The 22,142-nt window shown below is 47.3% G+C and overlaps 1 protein-coding gene across 1 annotated transcript in view; it reads left to right on the top strand.

Annotated features, from left to right (window-relative positions):
* The window catches only part of LOC143809415 (cytochrome P450 2G1-like), a 60,145-nt gene extending 38,323 nt beyond the window's left edge, over nt 1-21,822 (top strand). Inside the window, exons 5-9 of the mRNA XM_077292483.1 lie at nt 14,833-15,009; nt 16,203-16,344; nt 16,980-17,167; nt 19,614-19,755; nt 21,301-21,822. Coding sequence (XP_077148598.1) covers nt 14,833-15,009; nt 16,203-16,344; nt 16,980-17,167; nt 19,614-19,755; nt 21,301-21,482 — 831 coding nt within the window. The 3' untranslated portion in view covers nt 21,483-21,822. The remainder of the gene's footprint in view (nt 1-14,832; nt 15,010-16,202; nt 16,345-16,979; nt 17,168-19,613; nt 19,756-21,300) is intronic.
* Nucleotides 21,823-22,142: the final 320 nt, after the last annotated feature.

Raw genomic sequence — 22,142 nt, forward strand, 5'->3', positions numbered from 1 at the left:
CAGGTTCAGCGACTCCAGGAGCATCAGGCACAAAGCTCCTAGACAGAGCATCGGCCTTCACATTCTTAGAACCTGGTAAATATGAAACCACAAAGTCAAAACGGGAGAAAAACAATGACCAGCGGGCCTGTCTAGGATTCAGGCGTTTAGCAGACTCGAGGTACATCAGATTTTTGTGATCAGTCAAGACCACCACACGATGCTCAGCACCCTCGAGCCAATGACGCCACTCCTCAAATGCCAACAACTCCCGATTGCCCACATCATAATTTCGCTCAGCCGGCGAAAACTTCCTAGAGAAAAAGGCACAAGGTCTCATAGTAGCACAACCAGGGCTTCTCTGCGAAAAAACGGCCCCTGCCCCAATCTCCGAAGCATCCACTTCAACCTGAAAGGGAAGTGAGACATCAGGCTGGCACAAAACAGGCGCTGAAGTAAACCGGCGCTTCAACTCCTGGAAAGCCTCCACGGCAGCAGTAGCCCAGTTAGCCACATCAGAGCCTTTCTTGGTCATATCCGTCAACGGTTTAACAACGCTAGAAAAATTAGCGATAAAACGACGGTAGAAGTTAGCAAAACCCAAGAACTTCTGAAGACTCTTAACTGACGAGGGTTGAGTCCAATCATGAATAGCTCGAACCTTGACTGGGTCCATCTCCACAGCAGAAGGGGAAAAAATGAACCCTAAAAAGGGAACCTTCTGTACACCAAAGAGACACTTTGAGCCTTTAACAAACAAAGAATTTTCACGCAAAATCTTGAAAACCATCCTGACCTGCTCCACATGCGAGTCCCAATCATCAGAAAAAACCAGAATATCATCCAGATAAACGATCAAAAATTTATCCAGATACTTCCGGAAAATGTCATGCATAAAGGACTGAAAAACTGAAGGTGCATTAGAGAGCCCAAATGGCATCACCAAGTACTCAAAATGACCTTCGGGCGTATTGAATGCGGTTTTCCATTCATCTCCTTGCTTAATGCGCACAAGGTTGTACGCACCGCGAAGGTCTATCTTGGTGAACCACTTGGCACCTTTAATCCGGGCAAACAAGTCTGACAACAACGGCAAAGGATACTGAAATTTGACAGTGATCTTATTTAAAAGCCGATAGTCAATACAAGGCCTCAAAGATCCGTCTTTTTTAGCCACAAAAAAGAATCCCGCACCAAGAGGGGAAGAAGAAGGACGGATATGCCCCTTCTCCAGAGACTCCTTGATATATGAACGCATCGCGGTATGTTCAGGTACCGACAGATTAAACAGTCTTCCCTTAGGAAACTTACTGCCTGGAATCAAATCTATTGCACAGTCACATTCCCTATGAGGAGGCAATGCACTTGACCTAGACTCGCTGAAGACATCCTGATAATCAGACAAATACGCCGGAACTTCCGAAGGCGTAGAAGTAGCAATAGACACGGGCAGGGAATCTCCATGAATTCCATGACAGCCCCAACTTGACACTGACATTGCCTTCCAGTCCAAGACTGGATTATGGGTCTGTAACCATGGCAACCCCAAAACAACCAAATCATGCATTTTATGCAGAACAAGAAAACGTATCACCTCCCGATGTTCAGGAGTCATGCACATGGTAACCTGTGTCCAAAACTGCGGTTTATTTTCTGCCAATGGCGTAGCGTCAATACCCCTAAGAGGGATAGGATTTTCTAATGGCTCAAGAACAAAACCGCAGCGCTTGGCAAATGACAGATCCATAAGACTCAGGGCAGCACCTGAATCTACAAACGCCATGACAGGATAAGACGACAGTGAGCAAATCAAAGTTACAGATAGAATGAACTTAGGTTGCAAATTACCAATAGCGACAGGACTAACAACCTTAGTAAGACGCTTAGAGCATGCTGAGATAACATGTGCAGAATCACCACAGTAGTAACACAAGCCATTCTGGCGTCTATGAATTTTCCGCTCATTTCTAGTCAGGATTGTATCACATTGCATTAAATCAGGTGCCTGTTCAGATAACACCATGAGGGAATTTGCGGTTTTGCGCTCCCGCAACCGCCGGTCAATTTGAATTGCCAGGGCCATGGAATCATTCAGACCTGTGGGAATGGGAAAACCCACCATCACATTCTTAATGGCTTCAGAAAGGCCATTTCTAAAATTTGCAGCCAATGCACACTCGTTCCACTGGGTCAGCACGGACCATTTCCGAAATTTTTGGCAATACACCTCAGCCTCGTCCTGGCCCTGAGACATAGCCAGCAAGGCTTTTTCTGCCTGAATCTCAAGATTGGGCTCCTCATAAAGCAAACCGAGCGCCAGAAAAAACGCATCAATATCAGCCAATGCCGGATCTCCTGGCGCCAGCGAGAAAGCCCAATCCTGAGGGTCGCCCCGTAAAAAAGAAATAACAATTTTTACTTGCTGAGCGGAGTCTCCAGAGGAACAGGGTCTCAGGGACAAAAACAATTTACAATTATTCCTGAAATTTCTAAACTTAAATCGATCTCCGGAAAACAGTTCAGGAATCGGTATCTTAGGTTCTAACATAGGATTTCTGGTAACATAATCTTGTATGCCCTGCACACGAGCAGCAAGCTGGTCCACACTTGTAATCAAGGTCTGGACATTCATGTCTGCAGCAATCACAAGCCACTCAGAGGTAAAGGGGAAAAGAAAAAAAAATGAAAGAGAGAAAAAAAAACTCCGAAGCATCCACTTCAACCTGAAAGGGAAGTGAGACATCAGGCTGGCACAAAACAGGCGCTGAAGTAAACCGGTGCTTCAACTCCTGGAAAGCCTCCACGGCAGCAGGAGCCCAGTTAGCCACATCAGAGCCTTTCTTGGTCATATCCGTCAACGGTTTAACAACGCTAGAAAAATTAGCGATAAAACGACGGTAGAAGTTAGCAAAACCCAAGAACTTCTGAAGACTCTTAACTGACGAGGGTTGAGTCCAATCATGAATAGCTCGAACCTTGACTGGGTCCATCTTCACAACAGTACCCCCCCCTTAGTGAGGGGTCACCGAACCCTCACCAAGACCACCAGGGCGATCAGGATGAGCGGCGTGAAAGGCACGAACTAAATCGGCCGCATGAACATCAGAGGCGACCACCCAGGAATTATCCTCCTGACCATAGCCCTTCCACTTGACCAGGTACTGAAGCCTCCGCCTGGAGAGACGAGAGTCCAAGATCTTCTCCACCATGTACTCCAACTCGCCCTCAACCAACACCGGAGCAGGAGGCTCAGCAGAAGGAACCACAGGCACAACGTACCGCTGCAACAAGGAACTATGAAATACGTTGTGAATGGCAAACGACACCGGAAGATCCAGGTGAAAAGATACAGGATTAAGGATCTCCAATATCTTGTAAGGACCAATAAATCGAGGCTTAAATTTGGGAGAGGAGACCTTCATAGGAACAAATCGAGAAGACAGCCATACCAAATCCCCAACGCGAAGTCGGGGACCCACACCGCGGCGGCGGTTGGCAAAACGCTGAGCCTTCTCCTGTGACAACTTCAAGTTGTCAACCACATGATTCCAGATCCGCTGCAACCTATCCACCACAGAATCCACCCCAGGACAGTCAGAAGGCTCCACATGTCCCGAGGAAAAACGAGGGTGGAAACCAGAGTTGCAGAAAAATGGTGAAACCAAGGTGGCAGAACTAGCCCGATTATTAAGGGCAAATTCAGCCAACGGCAAGAAGGTCACCCAATCATCCTGATCAGAAGAGACAAAACACCTCAAATACGCCTCCAGAGTCTGATTAGTTCGTTCCGTTTGACCGTTAGTCTGTGGATGAAAAGCGGACGAAAACGACAAATCTATGCCCATCCTACCACAAAAGGATCGCCAGAACCTGGAAACAAACTGGGATCCTCTGTCCGACACAATATTCTCAGGAATGCCGTGCAAACGAACCACGTTCTGGAAGAACACAGGAACCAGATCAGAAGAGGAAGGCAGTTTGGGCAAAGGAACCAGATGGACCATCTTGGAGAAACGATCACATATCACCCAGATGACAGACATGCCCTGAGACACCGGAAGATCCGAAATGAAATCCATAGAGATGTGTGTCCAAGGTCTCTTCGGGACAGGCAAGGGCAAGAGCAACCCGCTGGCACGAGAACAGCAAGGCTTAGCTCGAGCACAAGTACCACAGGACTGCACAAATGACCGCACATCTCTTGACAAGGAAGGCCACCAAAAGGACCTGGCCACCAGATCTCTAGTGCCAAAAATTCCCGGGTGCCCTGCCAACACAGAGGAATGAACCTCGGAAATGACTCTGCTGGTCCATTTAGCAGGCACAACCAATCTGTCAGGTGGACAAGAGTCAGGCCTACCAGCCTGAAATCTCTGCAACACACGTCGCAGATGTGGAGAAATAGCTGACAGGATAACTCCTTCCTTAAGAATACCCACAGGTTCAGCGACTCCAGGAGCATCAGGCACAAAGCTCCTAGACAGAGCATCGGCCTTCACATTCTTAGAACCTGGTAAATATGAAACCACAAAGTCAAAACGGGAGAAAAACAATGACCAGCGGGCCTGTCTAGGATTCAGGCGTTTAGCAGACTCGAGGTACATCAGATTTTTGTGATCAGTCAAGACCACCACACGATGCTTAGCACCCTCGAGCCAATGACGCCACTCCTCAAATGCCCACTTCATGGCCAACAACTCCCGATTGCCCACATCATAATTTCGCTCAGCCGGCGAAAACTTCCTAGAGAAAAAGGCACAAGGTCTCATAGTAGCACAACCAGGGCTTCTCTGCGACAAAACGGCCCCTGCCCCAATCTCCGAAGCATCCACTTCAACCTGAAAGGGAAGTGAGACATCAGGCCTGGCAAACTGTTATGACCCCAATGGCGAGGGTCTCAGAGATATCAGCAAGTCTGCGAAGTACAAAAATCCAGCTCATAGGGCAGTGGTAACTGGGTTGACCATATATCTACTCCTAACGCCAACCCTAGAAGTAGCCGGGAACATGCCTACGTTGGTCGCTAGATGTCTCGCGCCAGCCGGAGAGCTAACTACCCCTAGAAGAGGAAAACAAAGACCTCTCTTGCCTCCAGAGAAAGGACCCCAAAAGTAGGATACGAGCCCCCCACAAATAATAACGGTGAGGTAAGAGGAAATGACAAACACAGAGATGAACTAGGTTTAGCACAGAGAGGCCCACTTACTAATAGCAGAATATAGTAAGATAACTTATATGGTCAACAAAAACCCTATCAAAAAATCCACGCTGGAGATTCAAGAACCCCCGAACCGTCTAACGGCCCGGGGGGAGAACACCAGCCGCCCTAGAGCTTCCAGCAAGGTCAGGATACAGATTATATACAAGCTGGACAAAAATAGCAAACAAAAACAAATTGCAAAAAGCAAAAAACAGACTTAGCTTAATGAAGCAGGAACCAGGATCAGTGGACAAGAGCACTACAGATTAGCTCTGATATCAACGTTGCCAGGCATAGAACTGAAGGTCCAGGGAGCTTATATAGCAACACCCCTGACATAACGACCCAGGTGAGCATAAAAGGAATGACAGACATACCCAGAGTCAAATCCCTAGTAGCCACTAGAGGGAGCCAAAAAGTAAATTCACAACATCGCGCCTCCAACACAGTTTGACTGTATAAAGGGCTAAATTTTAAACGTGTTTCATTCAGCGTGTGCAAGGAGCAAAATTAAAAGAGCAACCTTTGACTTGTGCAGCACTACTGCTGCATAAGCTGTGGCTCTTCTACTTTGTAACCCCTGAGGGGGGGTTAAAGGTTACCTTTGAAATTGGTTCAAGTAGGCTTCGGCCTACACTCTGCTCCCCCTGCAGAGCCCGGGCTCCAACACCGCCAGTTGGGGCCCGGTACTGCTAGCTGCACAGAGCCAAACACCAGCCAATGTGTCAGTGGGGTTCAGCACCGCCAGCTGTTCCCCTGCTGTGCAGCCGGCAACGTGTCCTGCAACTGCCACGCAGGCACAACAGACCCAAAGCTGCCGCCAGTGCAGGCTTCGGCCTACACTCTGCTCCATCTCCTCCTCCTGCTGACCCCGGGCTCTAACACCGCCAGTTGGGGCCCGGTACTGCTAGCTGCACAGAGAAAAACACCAGCCAATGTGTCAGTGGGGTTCAGCACCGCCAGCTGTTCCCCTGCTGTGCAGCCGGCATCGTGTCCTGCAAAAGCCACGCAGACACAAGAACTGAAATTGAAGGGAACCTGTCCCCCCTCCCCCAGGCGTTTGTACGTTTTTAAGGCCACCTCGTACAGCGGTAATGCTGCATGTGTGCAAGGTGGCTCATAAACGTATTCTCCTCGCACATGTGGAACTGAAAACACGTCTAAAATGTGTCCTCTGTGTGACCATTTAACCGTCCCGGTGGTGTGACTTTCCTTTGTAATGACACGCTGCAACCCCCTTGGTAGCGCTGCCCGTCTTCTGGCATCATTGTTTGGCTGCCTGCGCCTCTGCGGCCGCCCTGACCCACACAACGCCCCTCGGTGTCTTATTTCTTGGGACTGCGAGGGTGTGATTGATGGGCATGAGCGGTGCATCACTTCGCCTGTCCCTCATCTCCTTCCGCCTTCTTCAGACTGTGCGGCTTCATGGCCGCGGCATGCGATAAGGGATCAGCTGACGCCGCACAGTCTGAAGCGGGTGTAAGGACCCGAGTGCGAGAGGCGAACATATGTGCTGCGCCAGGCCATGAATCCCAGCCCCGCAGTGTTTTAACAATGTTAAGACACTGCGGGGCTGGGATTCATGGTCATCGCGAACCGCACCGGCCGACATTAAATGAGGTCAGAAGATGGGCAGCGCTAACAGCGCTAGGCCGGGGGATAACACGACAGCGCAGACTCCTGTACAGCAAATAACAACGCTCAGGAGGCTGCACCCAGCACCAAGGTGGGATTCTTGACATCTGTGCTGCGTCTCATTACAAAGGGAACTCGCGCCTCCAACACAGTTTGACTGTATAAAGGGCTAAATGTTATACGTGTTTCATTCAGCGTGTGCAAGGAGCAAAATTAAAAGAGCAACCTTTGACTTGTGCAGCACTACTGCTGCATAAGCTGTGGCTCTTCTACTTTGTAACCCCTGAGGGGGGGTTAAAGGTTACCTTTGAAATTGGTTCAAGTAGGCTTCGGCCTACACTCTGCTCCCCCTGCAGAGCCCGGGCTCCAACACCGCCAGTTGGGGCCCGGTACTGCTAGCTGCACAGAGAAAAACACCAGCCAATGTGTCAGTGGGGTTCAGCACCGCCAGCTGTTCCCCTGCTGTGCAGCCGGCATCGTGTCCTGCAAAAGCCACGCAGACACAAGAACTGAAATTGAAGGGAACCTGTCCCCCCTCCCCCAGGCGTTTGTACGTTTTTAAGGCCACCTTGTACAGCGGTAATGCTGCATGTGTGCAAGGTGGCTCATAAACATATTCTCCTCGCACATGTGGAACTGAAAACACGTCTAAAATGTGTCCTCTGTGTGACCATTTAACCGTCCCGGTGGTGTGACTTTCCTTTGTAATGACACGCTGCAACCCCCTTGGTAGCGCTGCCCGTCTTCTGGCATCATTGTTTGGCTGCCTGCGCCTCTGCGGCCGCCCTGACCCACACAACGCCCCTCGGTGTCTTATTTCTTGGGACTGCGAGGGTGTGATTGATGGGCATGAGCGGTGCATCACTTCGCCTGTCCCTCATCTCCTTCCGCCTTCTTCAGACTGTGCGGCTTCATGGCCGCGGCATGCGATAAGGGATCAGCTGACGCCGCACAGTCTGAAGCGGGTGTAAGGACCCGAGTGCGAGAGGCGAACATATGTGCTGCGCCAGGCCATGAATCCCAGCCCCGCAGTGTTTTAACAATGTTAAGACACTGCGGGGCTGGGATTCATGGTCATCGCGAACCGCACCGGCCGACATTAAATGAGGTCAGAAGATGGGCAGCGCTAACAGCGCTAGGCCAGGGGATAACACGACAGCGCAGACTCCTGTACAGCAAATAACAACGCTCAGGAGGCTGCACCCAGCACCAAGGTGGGATTCTTGACATCTGTGCTGCGTCTCATTACAAAGGGAACTCGCGCCTCCAACACAGTTTGACTGTATAAAGGGCTAAATGTTATACGTGTTTCATTCAGCGTGTGCAAGGAGCAAAATTAAAAGAGCAACCTTTGACTTGTGCAGCACTACTGCTGCATAAGCTGTGGCTCTTCTACTTTGTAACCCCTGAGGGGGGGTTAAAGGTTACCTTTGAAATTGGTTCAAGTAGGCTTCGGCCTACACTCTGCTCCCCCTGCAGAGCCCGGGCTCCAACACCGCCAGTTGGGGCCCGGTACTGCTAGCTGCACAGAGCCAAACACCAGCCAATGTGTCAGTGGGGTTCAGCACCGCCAGCTGTTCCCCTGCTGTGCAGCCGGCAACGTGTCCTGCAACTGCCACGCAGGCACAACAGACCCAAAGCTGCCGCCAGTGCAGGCTTCGGCCTACACTCTGCTCCATCTCCTCCTCCTGCTGACCCCGGGCTCTAACACCGCCAGTTGGGGCCCGGTACTGCTAGCTGCACAGAGAAAAACACCAGCCAATGTGTCAGTGGGGTTCAGCACCGCCAGCTGTTCCCCTGCTGTGCAGCCGGCATCGTGTCCTGCAAAAGCCACGCAGACACAAGAACTGAAATTGAAGGGAACCTGTCCCCCCTCCCCCAGGCGTTTGTACGTTTTTAAGGCCACCTTGTACAGCGGTAATGCTGCATGTGTGCAAGGTGGCTCATAAACGTATTCTCCTCGCACATGTGGAACTGAAAACACGTCTAAAATGTGTCCTCTGTGTGACCATTTAACCGTCCGGGTGGTGTGACTTTCCTTTGTAATGACACGCTGCAACCCCCTTGGTAGCGCTGCCCGTCTTCTGGCATCATTGTTTGGCTGCCTGCGCCTCTGCGGCCGCCCTGACCCACACAACGCCCCTCGGTGTCTTATTTCTTGGGACTGCGAGGGTGTGATTGATGGGCATGAGCGGTGCATCACTTCGCCTGTCCCTCATCTCCTTCCGCCTTCTTCAGACTGTGCGGCTTCATGGCCGCGGCATGCGATAAGGGATCAGCTGACGCCGCACAGTCTGAAGCGGGTGTAAGGACCCGAGTGCGAGAGGCGAACATATGTGCTGCGCCAGGCCATGAATCCCAGCCCTGCAGTGTTTTAACAATGTTAAGACACTGCGGGGCTGGGATTCATGGTCATCGCGAACCGCACCGGCCGACATTAAATGAGGTCAGAAGATGGGCAGCGCTAACAGCGCTAGGCCGGGGGATAACACGACAGCGCAGACTCCTGTACAGCAAATAACAACGCTCAGGAGGCTGCACCCAGCACCAAGGTGGGATTCTTGACATCTGTGCTGCGTCTCATTACAAAGGGAACTCGCGCCTCCAACACAGTTTGACTGTATAAAGGGCTAAATGTTATACGTGTTTCATTCAGCGTGTGCAAGGAGCAAAATTAAAAGAGCAACCTTTGACTTGTGCAGCACTACTGCTGCATAAGCTGTGGCTCTTCTACTTTGTAACCCCTGAGGGGGGGTTAAAGGTTACCTTTGAAATTGGTTCAAGTAGGCTTCGGCCTACACTCTGCTCCCCCTGCAGAGCCCGGGCTCCAACACCGCCAGTTGGGGCCCGGTACTGCTAGCTGCACAGAGCCAAACACCAGCCAATGTGTCAGTGGGGTTCAGCACCGCCAGCTGTTCCCCTGCTGTGCAGCCGGCAACGTGTCCTGCAACTGCCACGCAGGCACAACAGACCCAAAGCTGCCACCAGTGCAGGCTTCGGCCTACACTCTGCTCCATCTCCTCCTCCTGCTGACCCCGGGCTCTAACACCGCCAGTTGGGGCCCGGTACTGCTAGCTGCACAGAGAAAAACACCAGCCAATGTGTCAGTGGGGTTCAGCACCGCGAGCTGTTCCCCTGCTGTGCAGCCGGCATCGTGTCCTGCAAAAGCCACGCAGACACAAGAACTGAAATTGAAGGGAACCTGTCCCCCCTCCCCCAGGCGTTTGTACGTTTTTAAGGCCACCTTGTACAGCGGTAATGCTGCATGTGTGCAAGGTGGCTCATAAACGTAGTCTCCTCGCACATGTGGAACTGAAAACACGTCTAAAATGTGTCCTCTGTGTGACCATTTAACCGTCCCGGTGGTGTGACTTTCCTTTGTAATGACACGCTGCAACCCCCCTGGTAGCGCTGCCCGTCTTCTGGCATCATGTTTGGCTGCCTGCGCCTCTGCGGCCGCCCTGACCCACAGAACGCCCCTCGGTGTCTTATTTCTTGGGACTGCGAGGGTGTGATTGATGGGCATGAGCGGTGCATCACTTCGCCTGTCCCTCATCTCCTTCCGCCTTCTTCAGACTGTGCGGCTTCATGGCCGCGGCATGCGATAAGGGATCAGCTGACGCCGCACAGTCTGAAGCGGGTGTAAGGACCCGAGTGCGAGAGGCGAACATATGTGCTGCGCCAGGCCATGAATCCCAGCCCCGCAGTGTTTTAACAATGTTAAGACACTGCGGGGCTGGGATTCATGGTCATCGCGAACCGCACCGGCCGACATTAAATGAGGTCAGAAGATGGGCAGCGCTAACAGCGCTAGGCCGGGGGATAACACGACAGCGCAGACTCCTGTACAGCAAATAACAACGCTCAGGAGGCTGCACCCAGCACCAAGGTGGGATTCTTGACATCTGTGCTGCGTCTCATTACAAAGGGAACTCGCGCCTCCAACACAGTTTGACTGTATAAAGGGCTAAATGTTATACGTGTTTCATTCAGCGTGTGCAAGGAGCAAAATTAAAAGAGCAACCTTTGACTTGTGCAGCACTACTGCTGCATAAGCTGTGGCTCTTCTACTTTGTAACCCCTGAGGGGGGGTTAAAGGTTACCTTTGAAATTGGTTCAAGTAGGCTTCGGCCTACACTCTGCTCCCCCTGCAGAGCCCGGGCTCCAACACCGCCAGTTGGGGCCCGGTACTGCTAGCTGCACAGAGCCAAACACCAGCCAATGTGTCAGTGGGGTTCAGCACCGCCAGCTGTTCCCCTGCTGTGCAGCAGGCAACGTGTCCTGCAACTGCCACGCAGGCACAACAGACCCAAAGCTGCCGCCAGTGCAGGCTTCGGCCTACACTCTGCTCCATCTCCTCCTCCTGCTGACCCCGGGCTCTAACACCGCCAGTTGGGGCCCGGTACTGCTAGCTGCACAGAGAAAAACACCAGCCAATGTGTCAGTGGGGTTCAGCACCGCCAGCTGTTCCCCTGCTGTGCAGCCGGCATCGTGTCCTGCAAAAGCCACGCAGACACAAGAACTGAAATTGAAGGGAACCTGTCCCCCCTCCCCCAGGCGTTTGTTCGTTTTTAAGGCCACCTTGTACAGCGGTAATGCTGCATGTGTGCAAGGTGGCTCATAAACGTATTCTCCTCGCACATGTGGAACTGAAAACACGTCTAAAATGTGTCCTCTGTGTGACCATTTAACCGTCCCGGTGGTGTGACTTTCCTTTGTAATGACACGCTGCAACCCCCTTGGTAGCGCTGCCCGTCTTCTGGCATCATTGTTTGGCTGCCTGCGCCTCTGCGGCCGCCCTGACCCACACAACGCCCCTCGGTGTCTTATTTCTTGGGACTGCGAGGGTGTGATTGATGGGCATGAGTGGTGCATCACTTCGCCTGTCCCTCATCTCCTTCCGCCTTCTTCAGACTGTGCGGCTTCATGGCCGCGGCATGCGATAAGGGATCAGCTGACGCCGCACAGTCTGAAGCGGGTGTAAGGACCCGAGTGCGAGAGGCGAACATATGTACTGCGCCAGGCCATGAATCCCAGCCCCGCAGTGTTTTAACAATGTTAAGACACTGCGGGGCTGGGATTCATGGTCATCGCGAACCGCACCGGCCGACATTAAATGAGGTCAGAAGATGGGCAGCGCTAACAGCGCTAGGCCGGGGGATAACACGACAGCGCAGACTCCTGTACAGCAAATAACAACGCTCAGGAGGCTGCACCCAGCACCAAGGTGGGATTCTTGACATCTGTGCTGCGTCTCATTACAAAGGGAACTCGCGCCTCCAACACAGTTTGACTGTATAAAGGGCTAAATGTGATACGTGTTTCATTCAGCGTGTGCAAGGAGCAAAATTAATAGAGCAACCTTTGACTTGTGCAGCACTACTGCTGCATAAGCTGTGGCTCTTCTACTTTGTAACCCCTGAGGGGGGGTTAAAGGTTACCTTTGAAATTGGTTCAAGTAGGCTTCGGCCTACACTCTGCTCCCCCTGCAGAGCCCGGGCTCCAACACCGCCAGTTGGGGCCCGGTACTGCTAGCTGCACAGAGCCAAACACCAGCCAATGTGTCAGTGGGGTTCAGCACCGCCAGCTGTTCCCCTGCTGTGCAGCCGGCAACGTGTCCTGCAACTGCCACGCAGGCACAACAGACCCAAAGCTGCCGCCAGTGCAGGCTTCGGCCTACACTCTGCTCCATCTCCTCCTCCTGCTGACCCCGGGCTCTAACACCGCCAGTTGGGGCCCGGTACTGCTAGCTGCACAGAGAAAAACACAAGCCAATGTGTCAGTGGGGTTCAGCACCGCCAGCTGTTCCCCTGCTGTGCAGCCGGCAATGTGTCCTGCAAAAGCCACGCAGACACTTGCTCTTGTACCTTCTGCTCCCCATCCTGGTTCCAGTACCGTCAGCTGGTTCTGGGCAGAGCCTTTGGCTTAGGTGCCTCCCTCTGGGTATCCGAGTTCCACCAACGTCAGGTGGTCCTTGGTAGTGCTTTCAGGCACGGGTACCTCCTGCTTAGTAACCGGGTTCCAGTAACGTCAGCTGGTCCTCGGTAGTTCCATTGGCTCTTGGACCTTCGGGTAGCCATCCGAGTTCCAGTTCCATCAGCTGGTTCTCGGCATTTTCTCAGCCTTCTTGTACCTTCTGCTACATTTCCAAGTTCAAGAGACTAAACACGATGACCCGGAAGACCACCCCTAAGATGACGACGACATCAGAGACGACAACCACCGTGATGACGACGACCCTGGAGACGATGACCCTGAAGACCACCCCGATGACGACGACCCCGGAGACGACGACCCTGGAGACGACGACGACCTGGAAGACCGAGAAGCAGAAGAACAAGAGGCTGCAGAACAAAGAGCAGAAGAACATTAAGCATAACACTAAATATCAGAGCAAAAAATATTATCTAAATTATAAGCAGAAGAAGACTAAGCAGTGTATGTGGGTGAGTCCGTTCCTCCTCGTGGTGCCCCTGGATAAAGCCTGATGCTGCAGGCCAAACTGAACGCGGACAAATGTAACTCTTTTGTGACAGGCAGAACGGAAGGTGTAATCTTCAAACTTTTATAGATAACAACTACGGGAATGCCTGTCACAAATAAGAATATGATGAAGAAGTAGAATATGATGAAGATAATAGTAAAATAAAAAGAATATGAACAATGTAACCAAAAAAATAATAGGTAGAAGATGAAGAAGAAGATGAATAAGGTGAAGAAGTTGATGTCAAAGAAGCTGATGATGAGGATAATGAAGAAGAAAGTGTGGGAGAAGTAAAAAAGAAGGTGAAGGGCGTGGAAGTAGTGAAACATCAATATCTGACAAAATAAAAAAAAAATTAACATAGTCAAAATCTTTCTACCGCCGAACGTCATAAAAAAAAACAAAATCCTGCTATTCTATTACATTGGGCTAAACCTCTGTGCCTTTAATGTCTCCGCCACGTCCCCCAATACATCCTACATTATTCTTAGTTGTTTTCCTTCATGTAGAATGAACCTACAAGTTTATAAAGGGTTTATTTTAATTCCGATATTTTCGTCCCATTGACTTGCATTGGGATCGGGTATCGGTATCGGATTAGATCCGATATTTTGACGGTATCGGCCGATACTTTCCGATACCGATACTTTCCGATATCGGAAAGTATCGCTCAACACTAATAGTGACCTATTGACACCCATGACAGGGAGCATTCATTGTGTCAAGAGCAGTAGTCATTCTGCAATGAAGGCAAGGAGGGAAGAGGAGATGAGGTGTGTTTACCACCTATGCTCAAAAGTTGACCCTGCTGCTGGTCCTGGTGTACACAAAAAGTCTATTAGCCTATTAACCTATTGTGAAGACTGCAAGATTTTTTGATATTTAAGTTAAAAAAATGATTTATTCAGTAGGCATTTATCTGGTAATAGATTCCCCTTAAAGATATTGTCCAATAGTCATAATTTATCCTGCTGTGTGATTTTTCGAACTTCCATACAACTGCTGTGACCACTCTTCCCCCTGCAGCTTGAAACAGTGTCCCGTTCTTATGATACATTTGACCCATATTTATAAGACATTTATGGCATATCCTGAGGATAAATGATAAATGTCAAAGATGGGAATACCTATTTAAGACAGGTATGTAAGGCTCAATTAATCAAGAGTGGCATTGTCTTGTTGAGGAGATATCTTCAAGTCAGAAGCTCCTGATTCACAAAGAGGTGTTTGCCTCTCCTTGAATCAGGAACTATGGAGTTGAGCAGCATACACCTTTGTGTGCACCTCGCCACAAATTTTACTCCAGTCCCTGCTGAAGCAAGATTTTTTGCACAATGAATGCCGCCGCTAGTCTTGAATTTGATGACTTTATCAGAGCTGAGAAAATATGGCTTGACTCCAAAAGTCGTATAATTTTAGGGCAGCCTCCAGTTGTGCTAAAATGATGCAACTTTTCAAAGCTTTATACGCCAGAATATCTGCCCATAATGACTGTTTAACTTTAAGTAATACCATAGATTATTCTTTGTTCCAGATACAAGACATGATCCCAATGATAATGAACCATATCCCTGGACCCCATCAGAAAATCACCCTATTATTGGAAGAGCTGAACGATTTCATTGCTGAACAAGTCAAGCTAAACCAAGAGACTTTGGATCAACAGAGTCCCAGGGATTACATAGACTGCTTCCTCATGAAAATGCAAGAGGTACCTGCAAAAAGGCTCTTCTTATCAATTTGACTTTCGATGTATGGAATTGGTTTAGAAAATTATATTTAAAATATGCTAAACCTAGAATGACTGTATAAAGAGAACCTGTCATGTGAAAATCCCTATTAACCTGCATATCTACAGGTTAGTAGCGTTCTATTACCATGTGGTCGCTGGACTGAAAGCCCCACTGCCAGGGAGGAAATTAACTTTATTCCCCCTGCAGCCTCATAGTGGTGGATCAGTGCAGCTTCAATCACCGCTCAGTGTATTTTCAGCAGCCGCTGTAACTTCACCCCCGGCACTGACTGACAGCAGGATCAGCATTAGGGCCGCCTGTCAGTTACTCCCGTGGGCATGGTTACAGAATGTTGACTAAAACTGTGCCGGCGCTACCCCTATGACTAAAAGAGTGAGCCAGCTGGAGGGGAATAAAGATAATTTCCTCTCGACAGCAGGGCTCTCAGTGCGGTGGCCACACTGTGTTAGAATGCTACTACATTAGGTATGCAGGTAATAGCATTTTTTTTACATGACAGGTTCCCCTTAATTAAAGAAGGTATAGCTGTCTTTGTTGTTAGTCTTCAGCAGTTTCTATAAGTTTACCTATCAGAAACATTGAAGAGACCTCCTGATCATCACTATTTTTGTCTAGTGGTCATCTCAAACTTTGCTTTTCTAATCAACATTGTAGGACTTGGTTATCTTTTGTCTTACTGCAGACAGGGCATTGGGTAAGGTTCCTGCTGCAGCCATTTTTTTTACAGCCATGCAAAGGACAGTGAGAAGAAAAAGTCGGGAGACGTTGTTGAGCTCCATATTCCAGAAAAATATGAGAAAGACACTAAGTGAAAAAATGCCATTTGTTTTAGATCTGAAAAGTGTTGCACTTCTACACCTAGTGTACACATATTTACAGTGCTTCCATCGGCAATCATTCTCACTCTGATACACACCGAGCAGAGCAGCAGGCCATATGCATGACCAACTCTCCATTCCACGCTTCCTGGTCATATTCTTGAGACCAGGGAAGAATTGAGGACATAAGTAGTAGAGGTTTTATAGTTAGGATTCAGACTAATGTAGTAATTATCACCTATCTACTTTTTGTACATTGGAATTCACCTTTATGTGTTGAGGTTTCTGTACAAAATGTATGTGACATCTGAAATCCGATCTTGTATTTTTAGGAGAAGGACAACCCTGAATCAGAATTCAACATGAGAAATCTAATTCTCACGCTCAACAATCTGTTTTTTGCTGGTGGTGAGACTGTGTCTACAACTTTAAAGCATGGATTTCTTGTGCTACTCCGGTATCCAGATATACAAGGTATGTAAAAAGAAACACAAGGCAAGAATTCTGTACATTCTGTGCAGTAGCATACAAAAAAGTGATTCGGTACTCTGCAAAAAATTGGTACCTTTGAATAGTCTCTGAAACTCACCTTGAGGCCATAGGGATCTCATGGTGCTCAGCTCTGAAAAGTACTCTGACTGGAATTAGAAAGGGTAAAAGTAGCACTCACCATCCCGTGACCAATTTGATCATTTACTACTTCACTTAGAAGACATAAAAATGGTTGCGAGTATCGGAATGGCTTATGTCCATTTCGCATTATCCAACACTTCAACAGGTCCTGATGGAAAATGACAATCCTGAAACAGAATTCCACATGAGAAATCTAATTCTCACTCTCAATAATTTATTTATTGCTGATGGTGAGACTGTTGCCGCAGCTTTAAAGCATTTCTTGTGCTCCTCCGTTATCTGGATATACAAGGTATGTAAAAGGAAACACAAAGCAAGAATTCTGAACATTCTGTGCAGTAGCTATCCACTTCTCATATTAAAAGAGATCCCAAACAAAGGACTTCCCTCTCTGTCCTTTAACATGACAATTTAATATACATTTTTAATTGAGTTGTCTTAATATTTAAAAGTAACCGTTCTTTTTTTTTTTAAAGCTAAGATACATAAAGAAATAGATGAAATAATTGGACGGGGTCGTCAGCCAAACATTGACGACCGTTGCAAGATGCCGTACACAGATGCTGTGATACATGAGATTCAGAGATTCAGTAGTGTGATCCCCATGAATGCACCCCATTCAGCTACTAAGGACACAAATTTTAGAGGACACATTATTCCCAAGGTATCACATGAAATGAAAACAGATGGTAAACTGTTATAATGATGTACAGCCGACACTAGTTGTACCATGCACAGGCAATCTACTAATGAGTAGCAGAAATATTGTCTGAGGTTATGAATGCATAACATAAACAGTTAATACACTGAGCTGCTGTGTGAAATGCCGAATCAATGGAAGTGTGGATTTAATAGTAACCTGTCTGCCCTTGCACCCTTGTTGCTTCCAGACTGTGTTGTTTGAAGGAGCTGTTTAAAGCAGACAAAAAAGCGAGATGACCAGATAGTGTGAGTAACATGTTCCAATTGATGGGAATTAGTTATGGATACTTACAGTATTAGCACGTTAAAAGTTGCATCCTGCACTGTAGAGGTTGTAGTCTGACGCATGAGGAAGAGATAAATCCTAATGGATGAGAGAGCTGCTATTAGGCCGGGGTCACACAAGCAAGTTCAATGTGAGAAACTCGCACGAGTCTCTCGCATCAAGTCCCGGCACTTCCGCTATCACTCGGGACCGGAGCGTTTGGCCGCATAGAAATACATGCATCAGCACACTCAGGTCCGAGTGCCGGCAGCAGTGCCGGGACTTGATGTGAAAGACTCATGTAAGTTTCTTGCATTGCATTGAACTCTCAAGTGTGACCCCGGCCTTACAGAGATAGACGGTGAGAATTGTAACCACAGAGTAGAGCAAAGAAATGTATTCCTGTTAATGAAGTGCAGATACAGCAGTGCAGATGATACATACTAATTGTTGAGACAAGCATATCCAGTGACGATGATAGATATTTATTTTGGCTTTCAGTCTTAAAGGGTTGTCTGGCCTTAGGCTAAAAGTCTGCAGTCACTACATGTGACTGAAGACTTGTGAATCCTGACATTGTGCCCACTGTGCACTGTGAAGATTCTCTAGTGCCAGCACTGGGAGCAGGCTGTCATGTGACCGCAAATATGCAATTTGCATACTTATGGCAACATTTCGACTATACTAAACTAGACTAGGCCACGCTAAATATTCTCTTGATTTCAGCGGGACCATGCTCATCTTGTCAGCATGTGACTTCTTGTATGCAAATTACCGCAATCATTGCAATCACGCGCCTGCCACTCCCAGCACTGTAGAATCCTCACAGTGCACAGTGTGCTAGATGTGAAAATGTAACATTCTGCAATCCCATTGAGTGACTGCAGGTTTGTAGCCTGAGGCTGGTCAGCCCCTTAAGAAGTATTTTAAGACTGTGAAGAGAATTAACACAATCAAGTCAAGACAGTCAAGCACAACTACCTGCATGTGTAGAACTGTGAAGTGGTATCTGAGCGTGTAGACCACAATTGCCCAAGTTGCCAGTCAAAAGTTACTGCCAGGCACTGGGGCCAAGAGATGTGACCTTCGAAAGAGGGCCATGACCAGCATGGTGTTTGGATGCTGAAAGAGGCAAAGAGATTGCTTCTGTGTGAAGGAGGGTGCCCATGTTGATTAGAGTGTGTTGTTTGAAGGAGTAGACTGAAGTTAGCAGGAGTTACAAGCATAGACTGAAGTTTAGAAGGAAGAAGAGTAACACATGTCGATTGATGCACCATCCCAGGAAACTAGTTGCTACAGAGGAACATGTGTTGCTGTATCCAGCAATGCAAGTATCTGTGTGTCAGAAACTGTAAAGCGGTAAATGAGTGAGTAGACTACAATTGTGCAAGATGCCCAAAAAGAGCTTCTGCAGGGCACAGCTGCCAAGAAAGGTGACCATGAGAAAGGGTCCGTGACCAACTCTGTGTATGTGTGCTGCAGTGCTGCCTTGTGTAGAAGGTAAAGAGATTGTGTGTGAAGGAAGTGCTGCTGTGGTGTTTGCCAGCAGATTGTTGCAAGTAGAAGTGAAATGTCACTGTGTCCATTCGTTACTGTAAACCAAATTTCCATCTATGTTCACACTTATTATTTCTAAAAAAAATGATGTAATATTAAAACTCAAATTCACTTGAACTTTTGTTTACATATGCAGTGTTTTTGCTATCCATAAGTGAGGAAACCTCTTTGTCCAGTGAAAGTCAGTTTACCCATATTTTTTAAAAGTGCTCCCACACTTTCATAGCAGTTCCTACATGTCACCAATTTTCATTTTGTAAACAGTCTACAATATTAAATAGTTTTCATAGACCAAGTCATGCCAGTGTACTTACAATAGAAATCACGTCTTAAAGACTGTGTAATCCTTTTTGAAAGTTTATTAATAATAAAATAAGTGTTTTATGAGTCTAGGTAAAGTTGTGAGTTCTATGTGAAGGAAGCCTGAGTAGAAGTATCTTCCACAATTGCCCATTACAATGCTATCACATAAAGTAAATACTGTATTTTCTATTTACCGTTGTATAAATTTTGGTCCAGACTTATTTAACGACTCAGAATTCAAGAATGCACAAAGTTTATGTGTTTTCCTATCTTTATGCTGTAGGGTACAGGAGTCTGTGCCTTGCTGTGTTCTGTACTTGAAGATCCAACGTATTTCTCTACCCCGGGCAAATTTAATCCTAACCATTTCTTGGATTCTGAGGGAAATTTTAAAAGAAATGAAGCCTTTGTACCATTTTCTTTAGGTAAGTACGCAAGAGACGTAATTTCTATGGTTTCTAAAATCCCATCTTTACATTAAAAATACAATTCAGCATGAGCACACGATCATGTGTAACACTTTCAATTCTTAGGACGTTCATGTTCTTGCTGAAAAGTAAAAAATGTACTGCATATTTCTCCCTTTCCATGCGGAATCGGCAATATTTTCTTACTAAATGTTGTTCTGACTTATAAAATGGAAAAATGGCAGCACATAAATTAGTAGACATATGGAGTATGCAAAAACAAGGGTAGAGGGCATTGTAAGAATTATAAGTCATCATATCCATTTTAATTTAGTTTGATCCACCAATCTGTTTCAGTCAGTGTGAGGGACCAGCAATTACCAGCTCCTACTTCAGCTGGATGTACATCCTCAGACGCACATTCAGCTGGAGTATATTGCAATGCACAGACCCACCAGCTCTGTGCACCACAATACACGCGGCCGGCTAATCAGAGGACAGCAGGTATGGACTGAGGTTGAAATTTAGCCCTGGCATTTGAAACCACACAGACCCATGCTGTCCCTATCCCCAAGCACCAGATGGGATATATTACTAATATTACCCTGCATGGAGGAAAGCAAAATATACTACAAAACCAATATTTCTAATGATACTCCCGTCACAAGACACCGATGTCTTGAGAACACCGATTCTGTTAACAAAGTAGCAGACAAGGTGGCTCACGACCAAACAGGCCCTTCTGGCATTTGCCGGAACTGATAGATGGCCAGTCTGGCCCTGGAGGGCAGCATCTGACTTTGGCATGCACGTGACTGGGGGTGCATGGCAGTGACATCATATGTTCCCATCGCTTGCACGGTGAAGTCAGCTGCTAGCTTCTGAAGACGACATCACACGAAAGGAGGAGCAGAGGGAAGGTGAGTATTTATTTATTTTTAAATCAGTGAGTACACGGTGCCTATAGCCATAATGCTGCATGGATGAATATGGGCTGAGCATTTAAATACATGTATGTATATGGGCTATAAAGAAAGTAGTTAATGGGAACCTGTCACCTGCCATATTAGCTGAGGTCCACACAGTTGATGATCTAAGTGCTACCTGCTTAGAGGAGATATGGTAGTGCAACACTGTCATGTGTACAAATTTTAATAAAGCTCCTTCATTGCTGGTAAACAAAGGAAATACCTTATAAAATCCTACATATAAGATATTATCCACTGAATTAACTAGAAACCTCTGCTCAAGTGTTAAAATATGAATCGAATTGTGAACACAGATGGATAAGTGACCATGATGGTCAATGAAGGGCCAGAGTTGTGATAACAATTCATGAGGAATGCCCCCCCATGGAATAACTTGGTGTTTGACCTCTATGATCACGTGTCCATGTGTGACCAGCCACAACAATGCCGATGACAGCAAAATATGGCAGTCGGCCGTGGTCATTGGAACTGTACAAGGATATAACCCAATGCTAGGAGTCATGAGAGATTTTATACATAACAAAATACAAAGTTCTTCTGTATATTTGATGCTATTTCATATTTTTCCACACAGGGAAGAGATTATGTATTGGAGAAGGTTTGGCCCGCATGGAGCTCTTCCTGTTCTTTACATCCATTCTTCAAAATTTTGTTCTGACATCACAGACACAGTTTACAGACTCCGATATTTACCCCAGAATGGCTGGTTTTGCCAATGTTCCTATTCCTTACCGGATGTCTTTTGTGTCACGTTGACAGAGAATCTCTTGGAGGACCATTTCCGTCCTACACTCTTGAAGCATCTTGAAGGTCCACACTTGGACCTTATTGGACATGTGGGAGGACCTAATTGGACGGTTTTAAGGAATCCTATTACTGCCTCATTAGAGAGAATTGATATGTAGACATTGAGCACTTGTAGCACATATTACAACTTGTTGAAAAGCCACTATATATATACTGTATTCTTCACTGTACATTATGTAAATGGCCAGAAAGTGCAAATTTCTCTGGATAGTTTACAAAATCTAAAAGATGGCTGTGCTTAAAAAGTTCAGAAATATTGAGTTTGCACTTAAAACTGATTCTGAAATGTGACTTTTTTCATTTTCATTTCTAGCCTATGTTGTACCTAACAATTTCCAAAAACCAAAAAACTTTGATAAGGGTGTGTTCACACTTGGCGCTTTTGCAATGTTTTTTTTCTGCACTAAAAATCAATGTGATGGTAGGAAAAACACTGTTTTACATTATGTGCATTTTTGCAGTGTTCTTACTTACGTCTTTCACCTATTAGTTTTAATGGGTGAAAAATGCTGAAAAAATTGACATGGTTGACCTTGGCAAAAACACAAAAAGGCTTAAAATATGCATGGAAAAAAAATGCAGCATGTGCAAGAGATTTTAGAAATCTCA

This window comes from Ranitomeya variabilis, chromosome 2, assembly GCF_051348905.1.
Source record: "Ranitomeya variabilis isolate aRanVar5 chromosome 2, aRanVar5.hap1, whole genome shotgun sequence".
In the NCBI taxonomy this organism is placed as follows: domain Eukaryota; kingdom Metazoa; phylum Chordata; class Amphibia; order Anura; family Dendrobatidae; genus Ranitomeya; species Ranitomeya variabilis.